At 43.4% G+C, this 26,989-nt stretch overlaps 1 protein-coding gene across 6 annotated transcripts in view; it reads left to right on the top strand.

Moving 5' to 3' along the window:
• The window catches only part of SENP1 (SUMO specific peptidase 1), a 50,063-nt gene extending 34,039 nt beyond the window's left edge, over nucleotides 1–16,024 (top strand). For all 6 annotated transcript variants that reach the window (XM_070271303.1, XM_023643451.2, XM_014740883.3 and 3 more), the window contains 5 exons: nucleotides 10,229–10,432; nucleotides 11,284–11,363; nucleotides 12,276–12,360; nucleotides 12,884–12,979; nucleotides 13,917–16,024. In XM_070271303.1, coding sequence (XP_070127404.1) covers nucleotides 10,229–10,432; nucleotides 11,284–11,363; nucleotides 12,276–12,360; nucleotides 12,884–12,979; nucleotides 13,917–13,979 — 528 coding nt within the window. In that variant the 3' untranslated portion in view covers nucleotides 13,980–16,024. The remainder of the gene's footprint in view (nucleotides 1–10,228; nucleotides 10,433–11,283; nucleotides 11,364–12,275; nucleotides 12,361–12,883; nucleotides 12,980–13,916) is intronic.
• Nucleotides 16,025–26,989: the final 10,965 nt, after the last annotated feature.

Here is a 26,989-nt window from a genome sequence, read left to right as displayed (position 1 = left end):
AATTTGAGAGTCATGTCATGCCCAGCATGTTAATTTTTCTTGGGGGCCAACTGGACTAGCCCCATTCTCTTTGTCACTGGTGAGTTTGTAATATATAAACTTCAGAAGTTCATCACTCCCTGAATAGTATCTTTGACTAAGAATAGTAAGAAAGACATGGTTTGACACTTTCTTGCTTTAGGGAAACCACCCTTGCTTCTTTCAGCTCAGAATAGTGATATAAGAACATTGGATCAAATAACAGAAAAAAAAAGAGCTCACCAAATCAAAAGGCAAAATGAAAATCAAGGACAATCAAAAGTATCCACCAATTAAGTGTTTTTGATTTGGAGACGTTAATCTGTGGTCTCTTTCCATTTTTTGGCTGCCACTGCTAAATGGGAAGGGATCACAATTATTCTAAAGAGATTATAGCCCATTTGTTGTAAATTATGCAAAACCTTCTAGGGGGCAGCAATGAGTAGGATATGAGCTGAGTTCTTGCTATTTTCTATGGCATTTACCTCAGTGAGATCCCTTACAGAGGCGGCATTCATCAGGACATATTTTCCATTCCCTGGGCCCATCAGAGACTGGATTTTTAGCAAGCAAAGTTCATGGAAATTACATTATTTAGAAGAGCTGAGGGGAAGGAAAGATTCCTTGTCTACTTTATCTCTACCACATCTACCCATAACTTTTATAGGGAGTGCTTGTCTTCCTATTTCAGGATAATGTTAACTTTGAAGGCAGCTGCCAGTTCACATGTCCATGATGATGATGATGAGAACTATTTTAAAAAGCACCCTTTCAAAGTACTATACTTCTCAGGCTTTCAAAGTTATTGCCCTTGAGAAGCTAACATTCTGATGGGGAATTAATTTCTTAAGTATTCATACATTTTAAAAATGCTTAACTCTGTTTCTCAATTGTGAACTCCCAATCTTCTTTGGCAAGTAATTTGTTCTCTCTTCAATCTTATTCTTCTCTCAAATAGATATTTTCAGTAATAACCATTTCTCTTCTTTTTATGTCTCCCATCAGTTTTATAGGCCACATTAAAATTTTATCCAAATAAGGTTACTGGCACATTATTCTTACCATTTTATAGACAAGGAATATAAGGTCCTGAAAGTAAAAAGGATCAGATTTAGTCTATAAGGAAAATAAAATACAGAAGTCCTGTATTTGAGATATGCACAGACAATTATTAGGCTACCCTTTCTCTGATCTCTTTCCTAAAAGGAGAATAGGCCACAATGCCTGTTCATACAGTAGGCTTTCAGAACATGTCTTCATGAATGGATTTATATATAGGTCAATAGTTAAATTCTTTCTAACTTCAAAGGACTAATGATTGACAGGATTGACATTTTACCTCAATATAAGAAAATGAAATTTCTTGAAATGGAATGTGGGAACTGGCTGCCATATATACAAAAGGAGGCTGGAAGACTGATAACATCAGGGACATTATAAATCTGGATTTCTCTACTGGATCTGGTGATTAATTATTAATAGAAGTATTGAATAAAGGGAAGGAAGATAGGGTTAAACAGAAGAGCAATTAGTTGCAAAAGTAGATTGAAAGCCACAATCAAAAAACAAAAGGAAATTTTTTTTTTTTAAAGATTTTATTTTTTCCTTTTTCTCCCCAAAGCCCCCCGGTACATAGTTGTGTATTCTTCGTTGTGGGTTCTTCTAGTTGTGGCATGTGGGACGCTGCCTCAGCGTGGTCTGATGAGCAGTGCCATGTCCGCGCCCAGGATTTGAACTAACGAAACACTGGGCCGCCTGCAGCGGAGCGCACGAGCTTAACCACTCGGCCACGGGGCCAGCCCCCAAAAGGAAATATTTTTAAACGGATGTCAGTATTAGAAATTACTTTTTAATTCCTGGAGATTGAATTGGATGATTTCTGGAATCCAACTGTCGGATTCTAGGTTAATGATCCTAAGGAGAGGACTGCTTTGGTGTTTATGTTTCTCTTTATGGCCTTTATAGTTCTGCTTCTTAGAGGGCTTTAAAGTTGTTTTGTAAGACATCTGATACATTTAAAAATACATGGAAATTATTTAGACATACAAGTAAATGAATCTGACTTCTGCTTCTGGTCATAATAGAGTAAAACCGATCAGATATACCCTTTCAGCCTAACTAGAAAACTAGACAAAACATGAAACAACAATTTTCGGACATTGGATAACAGCAGTACAGGGCAGTAATCCCTAAGAGAAGGGAAATGAAAGGGGTGAGCCTATGATTCCCCCAGCTTGCTAGGATGATGCGTTGAGGACACAGAGCTAGTAGAACCTAGCAGGGCCTCACAGTCTTGCTGAGTGGAGAAGACAGAGTTCAGAGTTTGGGGAGGCCAAAGTGGCTAAGATTTGTAAGGTAAAATACTGGAGGGGAAGGTGCTGCACAAAGAGAAAGCTCCAGAGGTGTGCAGAGGAGCCCGTGTCAAATCTTTCCCTGAATACTAATTTGTGCATGTATAGGAAGAAACTACCAGAGGCTGGGGAAAGAACCACCAGAAAGAAGGAATCAGATCAAACCTCAGAGCTAAGACAGGTTGCCAAGAATAATTCATGTTCCAACCAGTTAGAGTGGAAAAGTCACAGGCCATTGATTAGAGTCCTCAAAGGGTATTGCCTCACAGGTGGGACCAAACTGGCCTAGAATAAGTCTGCTCTGGACCCATGGTAACAAAGCTTAAAAACTAGGCTTGAAAGCTTGAAACTGATCTAAGTAACGCAACTATGTCACAGAATGAAACCCAACAATATTTAAAGGAATACAACAAATTCTAATAACAACAAAACCCAACAGTGTGAAATGCACAATGTCCAGCATCCAGTCAAACATTACCAGGTATGCAATGTGAAAGGAATTATAAGGGAAAAACACCAATCACTAGAAATACCCAGAAATGACAAAAATGATAGAATTAGCAGACAAGGATATTAAAACAGGTATTGTAAACATATGTTCAGAAGGGGGAGGAAAATGGACATTATGAGGAGAGAAATGGAAGATATAAAAAAAGACCCAGGGGTCCAGCTCCATGGCTAAGTGGTTAAGTTTGCACGCTCAGCTTTGGTGGCCTGGGGTTCACCAGTTCTGATCCTGGGCACAGACCTACACACACAGCTCATCAAGCCATGCTATGGCGGTATCTCACTAGAACGACTTACAACTAGGATATACAACTATATACTGGGGCTTTGAACTTCTAGAGATGCAAAATATAGTATCTGAAATTAAAAAAAAAATACATTGGATGGGATTAACAGTAGATTAGACACCACAGAAGAAAAAATAGTAAACTTGAAGATAGAGCAACAGACACCACCCCAATGAAACAGAAAAAAGGCTGAAGAAAGATGACTAGCGCTTCGGTGAGCTGTGGGACAATATCAAGCTACCTAAGCATGTAATTTGGGGTCCCAGAAGGAAAGGTGAGGTGTAAGTTGGGTCAGAAAAACATGTTTGAACAATGGTGGAAGATTTCCAAGTTTGAAAACTTACACTGACAGATCCAAGAAATTTAGCATACCCCAAGTAGAAGACATACCACACTAAAATGCATAATAATCAAATTGCTGAAAGCCAGTGATAAAAAGGAAAAATAATAAAAGCAACCAGAGGAAAAGAGACACATTATATACAGAGGAATAAAGATAAGAATAGCTCTGTCAGAAACCATGTAGGTCAGAAGACAGTGTAGCTACATCTTTAAAGTACTGATGGAAAAAAACCCTTGTCAACCTAGATTCTATGCCCAGCAAATATCTTTCAAAAAGTAAGGCTATACTTTTTAGAGAAACAAATGCTGAGAGAATTCATCACCAGCAGACCTGTACTGTAAGAAATATTAAAGGATGTTCTTCAGGCAGAAGAAAAATGTGAGGTAGAAATTTCAGTCTACACAAAGCAATGGAAATGCTCTCATTTTTTAATATCTCTGGAAGACAATTGGCTATTTAAAGCAGAAATAAAACAGCGTACTGTGGGGTTTATAATGTGTAAAAGTAAAATTTATGACAATCATAACATAAAGGGGGAGACAAATGGAAGTACATAGTGTAAGATTCTTACATGATACCTGAAGTAGTATGATGTTATATGGAGATAGACTGTAATAAGTTAAAGACTTAATATTGTAAATCCTAGAGCAACCACTAAAAGACAAAACACAAAGAGGTATAGTGAATAAGCAAATAAGGGAGATAAAATGGAATAAAAAAATACTCAATCCAAAGGAAGACAGAAAAAGAAGAAAAAACATACCAAGAACAAATGAGATAAATACAAAAAAAGAGCAAGATACTAGATTTAAGCCCAACTATATCATTAATCATATTAAGTGTAAGTAATCTAAGCCAGCACTGTCCTATAGAAATATGTTAGCCACATATGTAACTTAAAATTTTCTAGTCATCACATTAAAAAATGTAAAAAGAAACAAGTAAAATTAATTTTAAAAATTTATTTAACCCAGTATGTCCAAAATACATCATTTGGGCATGTAATAAATATGAAAATATTATTAATGAGATATTTTACTTACTCTTTAAAATGTGCTATGCATTTTACACTTAGAGCACATTTACATTTACAGCACAGTTTGGATTAGCCGTATTTCAAGTGCTCGGTAGTCACATGTGGCTAGTGGCTACCATATTATACAGTAGAGATTAAACATTCAGTTAAAAGGCAAGGATTGTCAGATTGGGTGAAAAAGCCATCTACAAGAAGCCCATTTTAAATGTAAAGAAACAAATAGGTTAAAAGTAATAGGATGGAGAAAACATACCATGCACACACTAGTCAAAAGAAAGATGAAGTAACTATACTAACATCACACCAAGGAGATTTCAGAGCAAAGAATATTACCAGTAATAAAGAGAGACATTTCATAATGATAAAGGGGTAAGATCATCAAGAGTATTTAACAGCCTAGATTTGTACGCACCTAATAACAGAACCTTGAAATACGTGAGGCAAAACTTGAGAGAACTGAAAGGAGAAATAGACAAATCTATAATCACTGTTGGAGGTTTCGACGCTTCTCTCAGTAATCAATAAAGTAGACAGGAATTCATTAAGGATATAGAAGACTGGAACAGATAAATGGATCTGTTCCACATACCCAAATGTCTGTGGGCAAAACATACTTCCTCCTCTACACAGCACGATATATGCCCTATCCCACCTGGAAAAACAGGATAATGTGGCATTTCCTCTCTTTATTTTCCCTCCAGTACCCTATCCTCCTTGTCATCCCTTACAACTAATTACATGGAAGAATTGGAAAAATAGCAAGCAAACATGTCTTTTTTCTGCTTGCGTTTCACAAATCCAGTTGTACCCAAAATGGAAAAGCATTGGACTGCTAGAGTAGTATATTTCCAACTTTACTGGCTAGGGAAAGGCCATAAGGAATAGACTCATAGCAAATATGGGGAGTGAAGAAGTGCAGGAAGAATTAGGGTAGAACCTATAAAGCAGACTGTAACTACACTGAAGACACAGCTAACAGGCTGACTGATTACCTGTGTTGTAAGTTTCATCTCTGAAAGGAAAGGGATGTCTTTCAGCTATTTAGCATCACAGTAGCCTTGTTTATAGAGAAAGTATTCTTTCTTATTCATAGTGGCAAAGTGAGAAGGCTTTATAAGGGATATACCAAGGTCACCTGATTTTTAGTGCAGAATCAGGATCTGGAATCAGAGCACATAACTCTTTGTCTAGCATTCTCTTCCAGAAGACAAACCTTTAATGGAAATGGGGAATTGGTTGTGCTCATAGTTTTCTAATTGTTTCCAAGGAGCAGTTCATTCTAAGTGATGCTCAGTAAAGAGGGAACAGCTTACAAAACATGTCCAACTTGACAAACCTAGCACACGGAGTAGGTTTTCCTTAGGGAGTAAAAACTGATTACATAAGAAGAATAAAACTTGAAAAAATGAGATAAATTAGTTAAGTGAATATGCTGGATCTACCATATGCCATACACTCTTACATGTGGAATAAAATGATCAGAATAGAAATTTTAGTGTTTCTAACATGACTCATTGGTAAATTCCACATCGTTCTAGTTTACCTCTTTAAAGTGTTTCCTAATAGAACTAGTCCTTTTGATAAACCAGGGATTTATGCAGGGAGGGTCACAGGGAGAGTAGTAATTACAGTTGTCATAACTCCAAAAAAATAGGTATTGCCTGCCTGTCTTTCTCTACAGTAATTCTAATAGCTTGTTACTTGAATTTGCATGTGAGAAAAAACCCTGGGTCCATGTTCACCACGAGGGATGCAGTACACAGAGCTTACCTGAAGTCTGCCTTCTTGGTTTCTATAATATTATTAGGTTAGATCTTAGGAGTGAATGACCTTCTCACTCAGTAGCATTCAAGTGCTGCTGCTTTGTTAGTCTTTGGGGCTTTGTGATTAACAAGGAGAGATTTAATTTAAAAATCAGAATGGGAAGGTCAAGGTGAAAATCTAAAGAGGTAAAGGGAAAAATGGCTTCTTTTCCCTTAAAAGTTGTCTTGGTTTCTGCTCAGGAGCACTGTCATGCCCAGGACTTCTTAAAAATTTTTTTGGTGAGGAAGATTGGCCCTGAGCTAGCATCTGTCGCCAGTCTTCCTCTTTTTGCTTGAGGAAGATTGTCGCTGAGCTAGCATCTGTGCCAGTCTTCTTCTGTTTTGTATGTGGAATGCCACCACAGCATGGCTTAGTGAGCAATGTGTACGTCCGTGCATGGGATCCAAACCGGCGAGCCTCAAGCCACCAAAGCAGAGTGCACGGACTTAACCACCACGCCACTGGGCTGGCCCCATGCCCAGGACTTTTAGAACATTTTTTTCCTAAGCCAATTAGAAGGGTTCAGAATGTCAAATTGGGAAGGGTTAAAAGTCAAGACTTTACTGTTAGTGAAATATTTTACTTCTAAATGCATGAGAAAACAGTAGTTTGGCTGGTTTACTGGATGAAAAGGAAGATACAAATAGCAATGGTCATATATGTCATTGTGGTAACATACAGGAAAAGGATTGAGTCATTTGTTTGAAAGCATTGTAGGCTTTTCTTTTAAAGAAAAGTTTTTTTAGCTTCAGCCTGGCAGCTCTTCAAATAAAATCACAAAGGAACAAGACTCTATAAACAACCATCCCATCCCCAACAGGACTGCATAGACAAGCAGGCGCTCATGGCTAAGGCTGTGAAGGCAGCAAGAAGGCAGCTCCTTAGGCATCAGGAGCCACAGCAAGCAGAGGCAAGCATGGGCCCCAAAAAGAGTGACCAGTGGACCAACACTGGCGGTCGTCCTCCAATGCTGGTATATTGGCAAGGCAGACAGTAGGCACAGGCCTGGTTTACTACTCTTAGCCCCCTATTTCAAAGGGAATTCAAGATCTTCTGGAGCTAAGAGAGTCTTGTGTGCAGAAAGGCTCTCACCATGGGAGGGGAGGCACCCTTGTCTTCACAAAATACAGCCAAGTGCTGTGACCATCACTGCTTCTCTTTCATCTTAAGCACTGTGATCCCTTCTCTCATTTCTTTTTCCTTCATCTTCAGCCCTCCTCCATAAGGTGATGTGTGGGATTCTTTTTGTTTTCTAACTCTTAGCTTGTTTTTTTGGTATGTTTGTGTCTTGCCTAAACTATGGCAGTTTTCCTCATTTGGACACAGTAATAGCTGAAAAATTGAGGAGAGAAACTTGTCTCTAAATTCTGCCTCAGATGTCAGATTACACATCCTCACCTAATGGGAGGGAACATTGGGGCCACCAAGCTCCCTCCTAGTAGGATACAGGGAAATGAAAAAGAACCCAGATCACTCCTTCGAGCTAGTTAGCAAGCTGACTTCGGAGGAGTCCCTTTCCCTCTCAGTGGAAAAACTTTGGTTGGAGACAGAGCTAAAGCAGTGGAAGAGGGATTCTCAAAGGAAACAGACAGTGTGGTATCCTGATTGCTAGCTCTCTGTTCCTGTTCAGCTGGGTTTCTTTAGCTTTATAGTCTACTCTCAACAAAATAAGAATAAAATAAAAAAAGAAAACAAACTCAGACCGTGTAAGTCCCACTAAACTTCACTGGATTCTGGTACTCTTTCCTCCTGAAAAATAGGATAGATGTGTGTAGCGTGACACTCAGGGTAATGATCCTAAAGGTGATAGTCCTCTGATGGGCACCTGGGGGAGATCGATCTCCATGGCTTTCATGTGCTTAGCTCTCCTTATTTCTCCTCCTGATTCCTTTCACCTCCCCCTTGAGTCCTTACTGCCTCTTATAATATATAATTTGCCCCATGGAAGGTTTGGCTTACAGTGACTGGCAGGTCATCTGCCTATTCACTTCACGCCTTGGATTGAAGAGTGTAGCCTTGTGATAGGGCTAACATTGTGGGATGGGTAGAATACCAGAGGAATCTATCACTTCTTGCTGATTCTCTCTCATTAGAGAATACAGTTTATAGCCTAGAAATCTGTGCTTGCTGGGCAGATCCTCCTGCATTTCTGGCTGCTGCCTTCAGAAACCTAGAAGCATCTTTTAGCACCTTTATCCTCGAGGACAGGGTTAGATTGAAATTCAAGATTTGAGAAAGCAATGATCCTAATTGTGTCTGATTCATTATCATTATTTAAAATAACTAATCTCTAGTTATCTATTGGGCATCACACTAAGCAGAGAGTGGGCCACAACCTGAGTCCTCTGGGCCTGCTGGGCCTGTTGCTGAGTCTTTAGAGGTACAGGCAGAACTGTGTCTTTCTTCAATCCTAGCCTTCCTCACCCGTACCCTCCCAGAGCTCTGCCTCATGGCCAGTGTGGTTTCCCTGCAGCTGCCTAGGCATCCTCGTCTATAGGCCCTTTCTCTAGTCTAGACCATGCTCCGGTGTGTTCTTGGCAGAGTTTCCTGCTGCCTACCCAATATGTAGTTGCCTACTGTTGGGCAGTAGCTCACTGCTCTGGCATCCTAGTGTGTAAATATTTGTCAAAGGACGGGGGCGTTTTCCCATTCCCCAAAAAGCATTCTGAAAAATGTGCCTGTTTTCTTAGTCATATTTCCAAGCTGTGGATCTGTTAGCCCATTCATTCCTTGCAGTTGACAGACATTGGCCTGGCCTCAGCTGGCCACGTAAAGTAAGTATGCGGTAACTTCCGGCACAGTAACTTTCAAGCTTTAGTACCAAGGAGTCTTGGACCTAAAGGAACCATAGAGGACGTAGTCACTATTAGAGAATGTGTTGTTTCATTAACAGGAAGAATCACATCACTCCCATATCCAGCATTTTAGTTTCTTTCACTTGTACTTGATACTGAAGGCATAAATGGAGTCAACAAAAATGGGAAAGCTAACCATATAGGTTCTAGGGGAGAACTTCACTCTTCATGGTTGTGACTTTACTTCCAGGTCTCGTGTAATGTAGGTTGTTTTTTTTTAAAGATTTTATTTTTTTCCTTTTTCTCCCCAAAGCCCCCCAGTACATAGTTGTGTATTCTTAGTTGTGGGTCCTTCTAGTTGTGGTAATGTAGGTTTTTATACTACATCCATGTCTGCCTCTATAAAGATGACATTGCTGAGCTGCTGTCAGTTTAGGGTATTTCCCAGTGCAATTGATGGTTTATCCTTTCACTCAGTTCTCCTTGAGACCAAAACAGTTTGCCTCTACAAGATGGTTATTAGGCTGAAAAGGCAGTCTTCAGCCATGGAGCAGTTTTCTATCTTTGTGCAAAACCAAGTGACCTACTTAAATGGATTGAATTGTTGATCTTAGCATTATTAACACTAGACTCTTAACTGACAGGCTCAGGATTTATTTAAATTGCTCATACAGTCCCAATAGCTCAAGTAACTGCAAATATGCCTTATTAAACTGCTTTCTTTCTTCCTTTTCTTTTCTCTAAGTCTCACCTTCTAGTACCCCTTCTCTTCATTCTCCAGTTTTTTGAGTTAATCCTCAGTCTTCTACAAGTCTGGCCAGCATCTGCCCATATGTATCCCCAACCCATATATGATATATATACATAGTCAGCTTTTTCTGTTTTCACTGTTTATATCCACCTCAGCCTTCTTCCTTTCTAATCAGAATTTGCTATAGGAACATGAAACTGTTGGGCATTGAAATCTTAATTGAATTGATTAGGAAACAACATATACTGTGCAATATAGCACTTGCTTTTCCTTCATACAACACAACTCTTTTGAAGGCCTTAGTAGCTGTTTTAATACATATAATTTCTTCCCACAGATCATCAATTTCTACATGAATATGCTGATGGAGCGAAGTAAAGAGAAGGGATTGCCAAGTGTGCATGCATTTAATACCTTTTTTTTCACTAAGTTAAAAACGGCTGGTTATCAGGCAGTGAAACGTTGGACAAAGAAAGTTGATATATTTTCTGTTGACATTCTTTTGGTGCCCATTCACCTGGGAGTGCACTGGTGTCTTGCTGTGAGTACCTCTTTTATTTTTGATAAAATTGAAAAGAAATCTATATAATTATAGAATACACAGAGAGTAGTGAGTAGTTCTACATTTTTTCACTGGATGATTAAGAGAAAGAGTAATGTTTAGTTGGCTAAAAATTGGGTAGATCAATGAACTTCCTGTTAAGAGTGAGATACTTAGACTTTGAAGAAAGTAGTGGAATTTCCTTTCCTGGAAATATTTAAGAGAGAGTTATAAGTTTAAGCAGCCTCATGGCAGTGCATGGAGGGAAAAGGTGACTTCTTGATGATGCCAACTCAGATTCTGTGACTATTATTTTCTGCCTAATCATGACTTGCCTTGCATACTTGGTAATTTAATATTTTTTTGACGCTGAAAACATGGATACGTTAACTGAATGTATTAATAAAAGTGTAAAAGTTATTTCAGTCTATTTTTAATTATATTTGAAAAGCATGAAGCCAGAAGGAAATTCTCCAGGTAAAGAAACAAAACCCAGAATCTTTTACCACCATTCTGAAGCTGTGTGGAAATGATCTAACTCAGCTTACGTTCTCTGAAGAGTACGTTGTGTCTTCCCTGCTGCCCACGTTGCAGATGGAGAACCTGATTACTTGAAAAAGGTTTCAGGGCAATTAATGGGGCCACCAGTCAATCGGCCCCCATCATAGTTCTATGTCAATAATCCCCCCGTTCTTCTTTCCACTGCAGATTATGCATGGTGTAACGCAGAGTATCAATCAGACTTGTCATGATTTCACAGGAAATCTAGCAAAAGCCTCCAAGTTCCAGGGAAGGGAAAAGCTGAGAATCCAGTTTTCTTCACTTTATAAACACAGATTTTTTATTTCCAGGTTGTGGACTTTAGAAAGAAGAATATCACCTATTACGACTCTATGGGTGGGATAAACAATGAAGCCTGCAGGATCCTCTTGTAAGTAGGGAGTTGATGACAGAAGAGTTTGGTACTGGGTATATATTGTGTTTTTCCAGCTATTGAACTCAGTTCTTTGATATCTTCAGTGGAGTGATTAATAAAGGAAATCTTCATATTAAGTAAGAATGGATATTTTACATCTAAGTAAGTAAAGTTTAATAATAATACAAAAATATGCCCTACTGGGGACAGTTACTGTCCCAGTGCACTAAAACATAGAGTGGATATATACATTCAGATATAGAAACTGCTTAGAAATCTTCTAATCCAACGTCCTAATTTTTTCAGATGAAGAAACCAAGACCCACAGAAGTGACTTTAATTTGCTCAGGTCCTTCTAATTAGTGGCTCAACTGGGAACCAGAATGCAGATCTCTTTATACCCTATCTGTTTCTCTTTCCAAAACGCCTATTCCTCACTGTACCACTCTGGTGGCAGGAGGAGGCAGGTTCCAGAATGGTGAGCAGTTTGCGCTTAAGAAGAGTGCTCTATTTGAGGTATACATTCAACAAATTGTTGGTTTGGATTGAATTTTCACACAGGAGAATGAATCAAGACTAAAAATAGTAAACACTTCAATATTGCTGGAGAAACATTCTTCTTCCATTAGACTGAGTTTGAAAGTACCACATATAAACCAAGGAAAGGAATCAAAACTCGTTCCTCAGGAGGAACCATAAGTAGAAGGGTCTTGGGTATCAGAGGCAGAGGTCATGTTTCTTGTGAGTTGACAGTGGGGCGTGAGTTGTAGTGGCTGCAGTCCAGAGAGTCCCGGCCCAGCATTGTATACTGTTTCCCTCAGAAGTGCAGGTGAAAACTCTTCCTAAGGACTATCAGCCGTGTTCTTATGGTGGCAGCTGTCATCAGTGTTCCCCACAGTTCATCGCATTCTCTCCCAATACCTTTAGGCAATACCTAAAGCAAGAAAGCCTTGACAAGAAAAGGAAAGAGTTTGACACCAATGGCTGGCAGCTCTTCAGCAAGAAAAGCCAGGTACATTTCATCTTGATGAGATGGAAATCCTGATATGAGGACATTTGGGAAGGAAAGAATTTCACTGCTTGATTCCCAGGGACCTTCTTTAGTGTCCAGCCTGACTTCAGCTTGGTCGTTTGCTTCCTTGGGGAAGGTGGAGTAAGCTCTCTGTGGGAAAACTGGTAATGTGTTTCTTATGTAGAACTAGGTTTTCTAAATACCCAGCTATTTTGCTAAGCTTTTCACTCCTGTAGGAAATGTTTGCTGATTGTTTAGCTCTTGTGAGAGGGACCAGTTTTTACATCCTTAGGTGCCATGGAAGTCTACGATAGTCTCCTGTGTGGTTTATACGAAGTCCACAGGCCAACTGAGATGCTATATTTTTTTCTGTGAACCTCTGTTCTGAGTGGGGTACCAGGGTCATCTCTTTAAGATTCAGGGAATCCTGTAAAATTTATATCCTTTGGTTCTTATTTATAATCTAATAAAAAGAAAGAAAGCTTGGAAAGATGTCACCTTTTTGTTGTCTTTGGTCTTTCAGGAAATTCCACAGCAGATGAATGGAAGTGACTGTGGCATGTTTGCCTGCAAATATGCTGACTGTATTACCAAAGACAGACCAATCAACTTCACACAGGTGAGCTGAGCCTTCAGGAGCGAGCTCTGTGACCACCTGGGCTCCCGGCTGCCTGGTAGATGTTTTTCTCTCCACTTGCTCTGCTTCGGGGCCTCCACGTCAGCCTATGGCTCCTAACACTGGTGCTTCCTGCCCATGTCACGTCACAAAAAAAATGATCGTTCTAGGCCACATCCTAGGTTACCATATATCACATAGTGTAGTCAAGGAATCCTGATCAGTAGTAGAACATTCTCTACCCATCTTCCCCTCCTACCTCAAATCGTATAAGAAACAGAGACCTGGAATCAGAGCAAGTTTTCTTCAGTTTCCCTTTATTTGGTTAGCAGTCAGGTTTTGGAACAGGCCACACTTTGATCTCCTGGTGCAATTTGTTATGCTGCCCCCCTCCCCTGCCCCTCACTTGATGCAGCTGATCCGTCTTCTCTTAGTTTGTTCTCTCCGTGTGGTCCTTCAGAGACCAAAGTGGGTTGAGCCTAGAGATTATGGTTTATTCTATGTCCTCTACTTAACTCTTGACTTCTGTCTAAATTAATAACTTTTCCAAAGTTTTCCTCCATAGCCATTGGGTGGAGCTTGTAGTTCCCATAACTCTTCCTCTAAAAAGTGAGCCTTTGATTTTCAGGCCTCACATGTCATATCCTCTTCAAAGTTCAAAAAGAGGACTTGATGGACACCATTCTAAAATTCTTAGAAACATTGGGGGACTCCTGGCAATACCCAGTAAAACTTCTAAGGCTACAATAATGGAAAATAGCAGTAAAGATAGCAATAGAAAAAGCAGTAGAAAGAAAAAAAGCACATGTAATCAAGAATGAGCACTTTGAAAAACCAGAAATGCAACTGAGACTATTTTAGTTGAAAACTTCGAGAAGGAAGAGAGTATTGGGTCTGGATAAAAGAAATGAAAATTAAGGTTATCTCTGTGTCCCTGCAGCAACACATGCCGTACTTCCGGAAGCGGATGGTCTGGGAGATCCTCCACCGAAAGCTCTTGTGAAGACTGTCTCCATTAGCAGACATTGACCTTGTGGGGACCAGCTCTTTGTTGTCTACAGCCAGAGACCTTGGAAACAGCTGCTCCCAATCCTCTGTTCTTGTAAAGCCCTTGATCCTGGACCAGGCCCTGGCGAGATGCATTCACAAGCACATCTGCCTTTCCTTTTGTATCTCAGATACTATTTTTGCAAAGAAACTTTGGTGCTGTGAAAGGGGTGAGGGGACATCCCTAAGCTGAAGAGAAAGACTGCTTTTCACTTCTTCAGTTCTGCCATCTTGTTTTCAAAGGGCTCCAGCCTCACTCAGTCCTTAGGGGACTGAGAGAAGCTTGGAAAGACTCTTCGTTTCATATCAACTCTTGTTGTTAGGCCTTACTAAGAGGTAGGAAAGGGCATGGGCAAAAAGTTAGGGATGACAACCACCAGCATATACACGCACACACATACATGCACACAGGATTTCCAAGACATGTTGTCAGGAATGTGACTGTAAACTGGACTTTGGGGCACATGCATAAGTCCCTCTTTCAGGACTTTTCCTATTTATATGCCCCTTTGTGAAATCTGTCTGTTCTGTACAAGGCTGTTTTATCATCTTGTAGCTTCCTCCCATCTTGAGGCACAACACACGAGCTATGGGTGGACCCCAAGGTCCCAGGCAGTCCTTTCCTTAAAAGCAGGAGTTTGCATGTGCTTACAAGACATAATATGGGGAAGACCCACCCAGGGAGCGGTTTAGTGGAGCAACAAGCACCACTTTGACTGCCGCCTACTTCTGACCAAGATGAAGAAGGACCTCAGTCTTTAGCAGAAAATTCCAGCATTGTATGAATGCAGGTCTAGTTTGGTCTGTGGCTGATTAGTTTAAATATGCTTCTAACCACAGAGAATTTAATATATATATATATATATATATATATTTCACAGGGATATGCTTTCTTTTTAAAAGGCTGAATGTGTTCACCATTTTAGCCTGCAGATTTATTTCCATTTTCCAAATTTAGCTCTAGCACGCACAGATCCCAACCCCTCTGTGTAGGGTGTTTGTGGACTTCCTAACAGAATATTTCAAGGCCTGGATGATCTTTGGCTTAGGGGGAAGAGGTTACAGAGGGAGATGAGATTTTCAACTGGAAAACAGGTGGAATTTGGACTGAGCAACTTGAGATTTTAAAACTCCTATTCCTTTTGTTCTTTCTAGCATCTCCCCCACCCTCTGAGTGGTCCTCAGGCTAAATAGTGAAATGATCCAATGCCAGTGTCATTTTGTACTTAAGTTCCAAAATAGGAACGTTTTATACTTTTTTCTGTATTGTAATAGGTAGTTTTGTATGAAATCTTTTCTCCTCTTCCCATGTACCCCATCCTTTCCAGCATTGTGCTTTCTCCCTGGGCTTATTTGAAAATTTTACTCTGTTTTATACCAAGCTTGTTTAGTACATTTTTCTATGTTTTACCACAGGTTACAATTTGAAAAGAAAACTATTTTTTTTAAATATTCCATTGTTAACTGAATGTTACTGTCTCCACTCCAGCAACTAGAGGGTCCTACCTTTTCATAACTGCCTGCCTTCTCGGGGAAGACCACCTTTTGTTTGTTTGTTTTCTTTTCTTTCTTTCTTTCTTTTTTTTTTTTCTTTTGGTGTTTTCTATAGGAAATAAATAGCTTTCTATATATGAGTTGGTGGGACCTTTCACATTCTCTTTAGAAAGCTATGGCATGCAGGTCCATTGTAGGACTCCTGAATATTGATTCTTGGTACTTAATGTATTTAAGTGACAACTTGAAAGGTGGCAGTATGGTATAGATTGGGACTATGAATTGAAAGACCTGAGTTTCTCAGGCTCTCTTGCTATTGTCTGGGGGACTCAGAACAAGATAGTTCTCTGTGTTTATTGTTTGTCCATTTAGATAACATCTGTCTTACCTTCCTCACAGACTTTTTGTACAGACCAAAGGAACAAATATTTATTGCCATGTATAGCAGAAAATGAAACATGCAACAAAAGCACTTTGAAAAATACATAAGGAATTGTGGAGCCTGTCTGAACTTGACCGCCCTTTCTGACCAATGCAGTTTTGTACAAGGTGGAGTTAGTGATCCTGAGACCACCATGCATGGGTGGGCCAAGCTGAGACATAGGTTGTGGCCCAGAGTGGCTCAGTGGGAAGCAAATATAGACTTATATATTGGGCCATCCGTTCCAGAGGGCTGGCTAGCCAACAAGAGGAGGCCTAGCATCTGGAGAATTCCTTTCTCCTTCATTTAAGGGTGGGCTTTGATGATGGGGGAAGAAGAAAGATGTTCCTACATTCCAAGGCCAAGGGCATGTTACCAGTATCTTGTTTAATCTGCTATAAACTAAAGTCAATCACTTTCCTTTTCTCCTCTCCTCCCCTCTCCCCTGTGCTCAGTGCTCATAATCACCTACCTCCCCCAAAAAAGGAACACTGGAGGGATGATAAGCTCTAGATGCCAAATACAGAGCCTTCAACAGAAACCACAGTCCCAGCAATCACTTCTGGACCCTGTACAGAGAAAGTCAGATAGACCGTTCCTGCCTATTTGAGAATACATGATCCAAGGCACGGAGGCTAGTTCCGTCCCATTTGTCACCTGAGACCCACTGTTGCTCCTGACAGTCCTCTCCCTCTGAGAATACCCTGCAGCAGTGGGGAGTGTGGCTTTTTCAGGAGATTCAGAGAAGCAGGGAGTTGAAGGAGAGACCCCCTGTTGCCCCCAGAAGTCCTGTTTAGGGTTGAATGTAAGAGTACTTTTCCCTCTGCTGGCCTGGAGACTTTGTGTACGTTGACTTCTCTCTATATGAGGAGCTTCATACTTCTCTGTGGTATCAACTTCTCTCTTCTTTAGCCCCTATAATTGTACTCGCATCTTCTACCTACTGCCCCTAGCAAAGTTAGCCCCAAGTTTTTGTGACCTGGGGTAGAAACAGGTAAACTGGAAAAGCACTGCCAGCAGCCCCATCCCATAGTCTGTCCCTCACCTCCTGGTTTTACATGGCCCATAAAAATCTCTAGTGGGTGGAGAGGGAGAGGTTCCTATAAAAGCCCCAATGTTTTTAATGTTTCAGCCTCTGGTCCTTCTGTGCCACCCCTCCAGCTCTCAAACATGTCTTGCCAGAGTAAGACAGACGACTGACACTGGGCTTCGTCTTCTCCCTTGCTTCGCCTGGATGGGCCGAGGTGAGGTGGAATGATGCTTGCACCCTAGGAGTTCACATACCCAAGAGAGTCAGAAAAGGAGGCATAAGGCTATCAGGCCCTGTTGTTTACTCAAACAGGCTACCTGCTGAGCTGGGAAAGTTGCCATATTTCTCTGTCCGGGAGCAATCTATCCACAGCTTCAAATTCATCCTAAAGTTTTGGAAGGAACAAGTAAGGCTTGGCCTGGCATCCTTCCTTATACTGCAAGCCTTATTTCACATGTGCTGAACCCAACGTCTGTCTGTTAAGACCCCATCACTACCATATCCAAATCTGGAGGTGGGGAAGGACAAAAGGGTATGTCGGGTCAGGCTGGTCACCCACCAAGATAAGGGAGAACTTACACGTGCATCCCCTGTGGAAGGGAAAAGGGAAAGTGGGAGACTGAACTAGAAGGTAAGCCTCGAGGAAATATTAGTGCAGGCTGCCTCTCCAGCCTGTCAGGGCCAGGCCAGGGATAATTCCAGTTGTGAGTGGTTGGACCAGATGTCCAGGGTCTTGTTAAAGTCTAAGATTCTGAAATGTTATTTAGGGTCATAATGCTGTTTGGAATAGGAATCAGTCAAGGTGGAGATTCAAAATTAAAGTTTAAGGCCAGTGTTAACTTTTTAGAGCTAAGGCCCAGGTCAAAGTCTTATCCTAATGGACAGATGGTAGCTATAGACTTTTCTTCGTTTTAAGGTGAGGAGTAGCCATCAACTGCTTGACTTCTGGAGATTGTCGTTCTACCCTTCGCAGAACACAATTGCTGGGAAGGGAAAGTGTGTGGGAGAGAGGCGCACAGGAGCCTAGAGTCTTCAGTCTGCTGGCCACCCCTCATTCAATTTTCTCTTTTATTCCTTTCAGAAATATGTACAGAGCACACGCACTAAACCCCTCTCCCTGAAGCCTTCCCTGATCACTGAACATGTCTTATCTGGATGTCTGCAGCCCTTGTAATCGGAAAATAATACAACTCTACACGCTATTTATACTGTATTCTGTCTTTTACATCAGCAATGGACTGAGACATGTTTCCACTAAGGGCAGGTGAATGATTTGGTGCTTTTTTTTCAAACCAGGAGTGCAAGCTACTTCTCTCCAGCCTGCCACAGCAGAGAAGGGGTAACTCTATAAAAGTTTAGAAAGACAGCATGTGGGAGTTGGAGGAAGAAGAGCTACTCATGACTAGTGAGGCTGCACCTCCTTTGAGGTCCCAAACTTTCATCTCTGGTCCAAACCTCATGCCCCACTCTGCCCTTAACGAGAACACCTTCCTCAGCAGTTCAGCATGCCCCTCAGGGGTCTCAGTCTATCCCAGGGAGCTAATCAAAGTATTTTTTTTTCCAACCACACATCTTTCTGTTAAATACAGTTCTCTCCATCCTTTTTACATCCTTATAGATTGAGACCATGGGTCCCTTTCTGCTTGCCTTATCCTTTAGATGGACTGTTTTACATGCTGCCTGCATCTTGTATACTAGCCAGAGCTAAGTTCCTGGAGGCCATTTGTCTCATCTGATACTTCTGGGGAACCCCTTACACTAGATGTTTAATAAGCGTGTGTTTAAGCCCTGGGCTTGGGGGCCATGAAAGGCGGTGTGAGGAGATGGTTTGACCAAGGAAATAAAAGCCACCTGTTCACCAGGACCTTAGAGTCTAACTTGGGAGGCCAGGCAGACACCAAGCAATGGACCTTATCAAAAAAGCCAGCTCATGGGCACGTGGTCCAGTTTGAAGCTTGATGTGGATGATGGAGAGGAAGAGGTAGCGATAAGTCAGGGATGATGTTGCCTTTTTCTGTCTGTGACTCTACTTTTTAAGTTGATTTATTTAAAATTCTGTGGATTTTGCTTTCTTGCTTTGACTGGAAACTCCCTGGTAAAAAGGACTTGATGGTGTTTGTCTCTCTAAGACTGTCTCTCTGTCTCTTTGACTGTTTGTTCTGTCTCTGTCTGTGTCTATGTCTCCTGATCCAAGCTGGACCAGTGATTGGATTCTCAGTGTGGTCTGGATTCCTGAGTTCACCCCTTAACCAGGAGTCTGAATACTGTTCATTCATTTATTTCATTCCACATACCTGGAATTGAAGCCTGGAACTCAAATAACATGCAAATCCGTGGCTCCCTGGCACTTTTTAAAACCAGACCTGTCTGTGGAGCTGCCCAGAGAGCCCTGCTGAGCCAAACACACCAGTCAGGACTTCCAACCCACCCTGCTAACAGCATCCCTTGTCTCCTTGCCCCTCTCTCATACCCCTTCCTCCTCACAGTCTAGCAAAGAAGGGCTCCCACTGCTTGCCTCTTTGAAGCTCACACTCCAAAGGATAGAAAGCAAGAAAACACCAACTTCTCAAAAATCTCCCTCTATGTTGGTGAAACAGTTATATCTGTGTTGAGTTAGAAGAGCCCCTTGTAGCCTCCGGGACATTCTTGAGTTCTAACGTTTTTCTAGGCATGGTTAAGATTTTTCACCCATTTGAAAATGGTTGGAGTGAGGAGGGAAACCTTCCAGCCCCTCTTGTTTTCTAGTTCCTGAATGTGGTTAAAGATAGCTGATGATTGTCTGGGTCTGTCACCGAAAGGGGAGAAGACTTCCTCCAAGTGGAGACCTAGAGTTGACCATGAGTCAGAGCCAACCTCTGTGTCCACCTGGGGATAACTACTTCCTGGGTGCCTGGTTTGGTCTTGGGTGCAGCAGAAAGTTACAAAGGGAAGGGGGGTAGGGTTTGTGTTCCTCAAGGAATTCGTGTTTCAGATACTTCTTGAACCCCAGACAAAATGTTTTGCTTCCTTGTGTGCCTGTGCCCAATTTCCCATCAGCCCATCACCAGCTTATGATGGCCTATGAGGCCCTACACAATCAGCCCACTACCTCTCCATCAGCATTGTCTACCCCTCTGCCCTGGCTCACTAGCCTCAGCTGCGCAGGCCTCCTTGGTGTTTGTCTAACAAACCAAGCTTGCTTCCACCTCACAGTTCTACAGTCATGCATTGCTTAAAAATGGGGATGCATTCTGAGAATGCATCACTAGGCAATTTTGTCATTGAACATCATAGGTATACTTCACAAACCTAGGTGGTGTAGCCTACTACACACTTAGGCTATCTGGTACTAATCTTATGCGACCGTCGTATATGCAGTCTGTTGTTGACCAAGATGTTGTTATGCAGTGCATGACTGTACTTGTTGCTTCCTATGTCTGGAGGGCTTTTCCCCAGATATCCTCCCTCACTTCCTCCCGCTGTGGTGCAGTATCATCATCACACCCCAATTATCATACTTCCTAGCTTCCTTACCTTCATTTTTTTTCTCCATAGCACTTAACGTCTATCTCATTTACTCGGTTTGTTTTGTCTGCCTCTCATCAAAATGTCTGTTCTGTTCATTCTGCATCCCAAGTGCCCAGAGCAGTCGAAGGAGAGAATTGTTGGAGTGAATGAATTACTATTCAGCATCTCTGACTGTGCTTCCCTTCCGTTTTGATAGTCTCACCCTATTCAAGGCCTCACCTCTTGTCTGGTCTCTGGTTTCAAATGCATCATCCACTGAGCAGTTAGAGCTATCTTCTTCCAATAATATTAATAATAAGAGTAAATATTTATTGAGGCCCTGGCCCCAGCCTTATGTACCAAACACTATATGCACATTACCTCATTTAATCCTCACAAGTGTATGATGTAGATACTATTGTCATCCCCATTTCTCAGATGAGAAAACGAGGAGCGTTTTGGATATTGATAGATATTGGATAACTTGCCCAAAGCCTCACAGATTGTCAGTGATAGAAGCAGGCATTCCAAGCCAAGAGCATACATCTCCAAAGCCCTAAATAGCCCTGTGGTTTGCTACTTCACATGGCCAGCACTGCTTCGTCTCAACAGGGCAAGCACCTGACCTAGATGACATGGGGCTCTACCAGTGGGAAACCAAAGAAAAGAGATTCCAATGAGGGCCACAAAGTCCAGTCCTCCCTCTTTTCTCTCAAGAGTAGGATCAAGGTTCTTATTTGTCTCCTCACCTTAGTTTGTAGTGTCAAGGGGAATGACAAGGTCCCTCTGCCTTTGGGTTCATTTCCTCTTGGCTTCTCCAGAAAGGGGTACCAGGAAATTCCTTTCACCCCTGCCATGACAACCTTTCCCCAACTGTCCCTTTTCTTTTTGCCTCCCACTCTCATCCCCAGTTCTAGGCTGCCCATATTAGCAAAACTTCCTTTGAGGCCTTTGGTTCTAACCCAGGAAGGGGAGGCTAAGGATTGGGGGTGGTAAGTAGGGAGACACCAAACAGATCCAGCTCATCCCCACAGGGTCTCAGGAATCAAGGAGAGGTGTTGCTGAGGCGGGGACATTTGGAGACATTTCTGGTGCTCCACAGTGTTCCATTTTATCTTTTCACTTCTGTGTCTCTTGCCCTGTCCCCTCAGTATGGTGTTTCCACTGCCATTCCTACTGGTTGGGGAATCTCAGGAATGCACAGCCCTGTGCCCTCCTGCTCTCCCCTCCCACCTCGCACACAGAGCCCCTGTAGAGGTGCAACTCAGTTCAAGCTAGAGGCCAAGGGGGGAGGGGCCGCTCTCTTCCTGGAGAAGAAAGACAACACACACTCTCAACCCTTCCTCCCACCCTCTCTCTCCAATTTCTTCCCCAAAATCAGCCTGCCACTTTCAGCTTCCTCTTAAACAGACAGCCTTTCCCACCCTCACCCCTCACTGGGGGCCTCTCTTGATGGTAATTACTCCTAATTGTTTTCCCTTGGCTCACCAGGCCTTTCCTTGCCTGCCCTGAGCCAGCAGTCTTCCTGTGTCTGCTCAGAAAATGGCTCAGCTCAAACCAGAGGCAAGCCCCTTCGAGCCTCAAAACCCAGGCTTTTTAGATTTAGTTCAGAGGGCAGCTTTGACCCAGGTTAAGCTTTGAGGGAAGGCTCCCACTTGGACTCTCTCATGGCAAATTGTAGTGGGGAATAGTGATCAAACTTCAGGAGCCTCCCAGCAGCAAGGCCCCTGAGGAGCTCTGAGCATTTCCTTCCATGAAGATCTCAGCACCAGAGAAGAGCTATTAGGTCTGGCCTGGGGAAAAGGACTCCTGAATGAGGTCTTGGAGCCCCACAACTCTGGCCTTGGTCATGTGGAGCTGCCTATCTCATCAACCAAGCCCCCTCCCCACCAGAGGACCACCCCCTCCCACCCCCAAACCACCAGGCCTATACTCCATCCTCTGCCCTAGCCAGTGGGCTGAGGTGGCCTTTTGCCAGAGCGTGAGACCATTACAGCCACACACACATACAAACACGCATGTACATGGTGGCTTTGTGTTGCTCCCTCCTGGTGTCCTCAGCTTCTGGATCAACAACACAGTAACTAGTGTTGGAGCTGGAGAAGGAGGATGGGGCCACCGTGGCTAGTGAGGGGAGTGAGAAGAGCTTGGATGGGGGTGGAGATGCAAGCATTGTTCCTTTTTCTCTCAGCAGGGCTGCTGACCCTGACTCATTCTACCCCTTGAGGAAGGTCCTTAGCGGTCTAGAGCTCTTGAGAATCCTATATGCCCCTTGGAAAAGGATTTTGGAGTGTTAGCCAGAAAGAAGAGGTCATAGAAATGTTTTATTCATTCAGTCAGTAAATATTTACTAAGTGCCTACTATACGCCAGGTCCCTGTGTTAGGTGCTAGAAACATCCTCTATCTCCTGGTCCAAGCACATAACACTTTGCTCCAGCCTCAGCCTAAAACATTTTGTCCCCAGGGCCTTGTTCCATGGCACCTGCATCAGCCTGAGCCTCACCCTTTCCCACCTACCTCCTCCTGACTCAGGGCTACCTTCCCCAGCTGCAGAGTACCTTTCCTAGTGAGCAAAGAAGACCCTGCAAGAAAGAGCCTGAGGGATAGACATAAGGATGGAGAAAAGGCCAGTTTCACCCAACTGCAGACCTCCAGGGAGTCTCAAAGACATGCTCTAAAGGGTCTGGGCTAAGAGATTTCCTTTAGATTCAGGGATAAGATGGCTACACCTTCTGAACCTAGTTCGTTCCTTCCTTCTTTCCCATGTTTGGACCAAGGAATCGGATCAGATTTTTATCAGAATATCTACTTGGATTTAAGAGTCTTCATTTGTTTATTTATTCATTTACCCCTTTACCATGTGCTTATCCATCCATCCATCCATTCAACCATTCACTCACTTATTTTTTTAGGACCTACTCTGTGCCAGGCACTGGGGAGAGAGGGATGGATATGGCATGATCATTGGTCTCTGTGAGCCTATTCTTTGGTCCCCAGGGTGTCTCTGTCAGCCTCAGCTACTTTCTCAGAACCCAGATCTTCCTTCTCGCCCCTCACATAGGGACCAGACTCCAACTGAGGAGGTCTCCCAGTGGGTAACTAGAAATCCTGAACCAGAGGCCACTGATAATCAGGGACAGCCAGGATGGAGGCTAGCCTAGTGGTTGGAGGGATGAGGAAGGCATTCAGCCAGGCCACTGAGCCCATCACTGTGGCTTGGCTCCTTTGGTGAAAAAAATAGCAAGTTTGGACAAGTGTCTCCCTGTGTCCTGAGCTCTGAGTTGCTCCCAGACAGGAGTCGCTCCCTTAGACAAACCACAGCCAAGGGCAACAGGGGCCCAGAGAGGACTAGAAGGGGGAGTAGGAACATGGGGCTCAGGACATGTCCAACACAGGCACAATGGTGTAAGTGAGCCCTGCTGGCTGGGTCGGAGGTATGAGCGTGTATCGCGGGAGCTGCAGGTGAGGCAGAGGAAAGAGAAGCCATGCTCAGGCTCACAGACAAGGAGAAGACGGACGCACATAGTATAAAACTGAGACAGCTACACAGCAAATAGGGGCAGCTCTCTAGAATCTGTTTTAGGAACTTAGGCGAGTATTCTTCCCCCAGAGTACCCCAGTGGCGAATAGGAGGTTGACGATGGGGTTGAGAAAAGAAGATTATGACAGAGCGCCAGAGGGTGTGTGTGTATGCACCTAGTCATATATGAGTTTGGGTCTGTGTAATTTTCTTTCTTCTGTGTCTCCTACTTCATTCTAAAACCAGAAGGACTCTGAGTGGTTTGGGCTTCTCCGGGCCTCTCCTCCCCTTTCCACATGTGGCTGAGGGTGAGTTAATGGGACCTGCACACACAGAGGCTCACACAGCCTTGGAGACAGAGGCCCATTCATACCAGGACACTGTGGCACCTCTCTCTCAGGCTGGCCTGCGGTCCTAGTCCTGTAGCACCAACATGCGCAAGTGAGAGACGTGCGCCTTTGCACATGCAACATTGCTCTCCAGCACACACACACAAAGCCACACTCAGGCTCTGTTAACCCTTCACCACCACATGCAGGAAGTTCTTGGCTCTGGCTTTGCCTTTCTCAAGGCCTTTTACCCAACTGTGCACCCACCTGAGTTAACCCTTGAACAACCTTCTTGGAACCCCAGGGAGCCCACAGTGGGCTTGCCTAGCCTCCCAGTGCCTGGGAGGGGAAGTGAATGCAATCTCAGCCAAAGAACAGGATGGAGGTGTTTCCTTCCAGCAGAGGAAGAGAGAAGACTACTAAAGTCTGGGTTCAAGTGACAGCTATGCCACCTGCAAGCTATAAGTCCTCAGACAGTTTACTTAATCCCTCTGGGCTTCAGTCTCTGAACTCTAAGATGAGGAGAGGTAAACCTGAGGTCCGTAGATAAACCTACTGAAATTATATGCAAAACATGTAGAATTCTACATTTTGCTGGAAAGAGGTTTCATGAGTTCAACCAACTTCTCATAGGTCCCTTGAACGCCCTCAAAACTTAAGGACCAGTGAACTTCTTGAACATTCCAGGACTGTATATGAGTCAAGTGCTTTGTAAGTGATGCCAACGTGGCCATTGTAAGTCCATTCAATCATCTAAGATGAGTGTCAACCTCACCCTGCACCTAGTGCCTGAGGTTCTCCCACAAGAACCCCCACTCCCATAACCCCAGGCTGGGGAACCACAATAACCCATCACCTCCAGGAAGAGCCAAACTCAGGCTCAGACTGAGGCACTCTCATCTGATGGACTCATTTGCTGGGATGGAGTCTTCTGGGGTCAGGCTGGAGGGTCAAGCCCAGCAGGAGTCAGGGGCAAGGAAGAATGGAGGATGGGGTAGATGTTAGGAATAATAACCATACTACTCATGTCTATTGAGTGCTTACTATGTGCCAGGCATTGTGTAAATAGCCAATGAAGTCAATAATATCATCGTTCCCATTTTACAGTTGAAGAAACTGAGGCTCAGGGAGATTGTCAGTTCCTCAGGATCCCTTGAACAGTAAGTGGTAGAAACACTGAAAGCAGGTTTGTCTGACTCCAAAGTATTTACTTTTAGAAGGAAGGAGAGGACATTGAGGGGATGTCCCTATTCCTGGTGACGTTTCAGATGAATTGGGCACTGCACTGCAGCATTTGGGGCACAAAGCTGTATAAGGAATCCTCTCTGGGGCGAAGGGGCCAGAGCCAGCACTCCACCCGAGCCAGTCCTTGGGGGTCTGAGGGCAGAGAGGAGGCTGAGCCGAAGGCTCTGGCTCTTCAGAGCTCTCGCCAAGGCCTGGCTCAAAGGCCTCTTTGTTCACTATACCAACGTCTACAAGGATCTCTCCATCCCCAGGGTCCTCAGGGACCTTAGGCCGTTCCACCAGCATACAGGGGTCTCCAGTCCCTCCCACCCTCAGTCAGAGAACAGCTAGCCCCCATCATGCCATGGGGTCCCTAAAAGGGTGGGTGGCTCAGGGACCAAGGGCATGGGGTGGGCAGAAGGGACTGTGTCAGGGAGAACCAGAGTGGAGGGGCTGCATGCAGCCACTCTTCAAATATATTTTACTTTTTTTGAGGGAGAATCAAAGACGACTTAGCTGTTTATTTTTACATTACTTTAAAGAGTTTTGCAAGTTCTTATCAATTTGCTGCTAAGGGCTCAAAACTTCCCCCAACCACTTCTCGATACTGCTCCTCTGTCCTCTTCTTCCCATAATCCTTCTCATGGGCCCCTTCGGCCTCTGCAGTATCAAAAGGAGTAGGGAAGATGGGAAAATATGCCAGGTGGCTTCTTGATTGATGGATACCCCTGAACTTAATTCCAGACACTTCATCCTCGGGCTGGAGTCTAGAAGGAACCAGAGAATGCAGGAAGGAGCCTTCGCCCTAAGGAGTTCCGGATGATGGGGTCCATTCCACTAGGGAGTGGGGAATCAGGGACTCCTCAACTCCTTTCCCAGTCCCCTTGAAGGACACTCCCAGGACTCCCTTCCTCTCACATTTTTGCCTTGACCCTTCGGGATTTGGGCTCCAGCTCCTTCCTGAGGGCAGGGATGGTGGTCCTTGTTGCATTCCCCAAGCCCAGGAAGAATATGACTTCCAGCCCTGCAGGAGCCTTCATTTCTGTGGCCTCATTTCCTTGTCCCCCTTTGCAAGGGAGAGCATGAAGCTGTCCCTGGGTAGGCTTGGGTCCTCCTGCTAACCTGGGCCCCACTCATGGAGCACCTCCCTCAGGTGTCTCTGCTTAGCAGTCACCTCCTGCTCTAACACAGACTTCTTCCTACCCTAACAGCCTGGCCCAATTTCATAGACAATTCTAGAGATTTCCTTTCAGTACAGAGCAGTGTGGCCTAGGGGCCCAGGGGCCTGTGATGGTGGGACGTTTTCAGGGCTGGGTGGTCCAAAGGTGGGCTGGAAACTACTTAGGACACCAGTAGGGCAGGGACACTATATTAAAAATTAATCATTCAATTTCCAATATTTGATTTTTTTAAAGCATAAAAGTAATCATCCTGGTAAAAGTCTAAACTTTGTTGGACTTC

The sequence above is a fragment of the Equus caballus genome, chromosome 6 (assembly GCF_041296265.1).
Source record: "Equus caballus isolate H_3958 breed thoroughbred chromosome 6, TB-T2T, whole genome shotgun sequence".
NCBI lineage: Eukaryota > Metazoa > Chordata > Mammalia > Perissodactyla > Equidae > Equus > Equus caballus.
The sequence above is the reverse complement of the archived record's forward strand: the minus strand, read 5'-3'. Positions and strand labels throughout refer to the sequence as shown.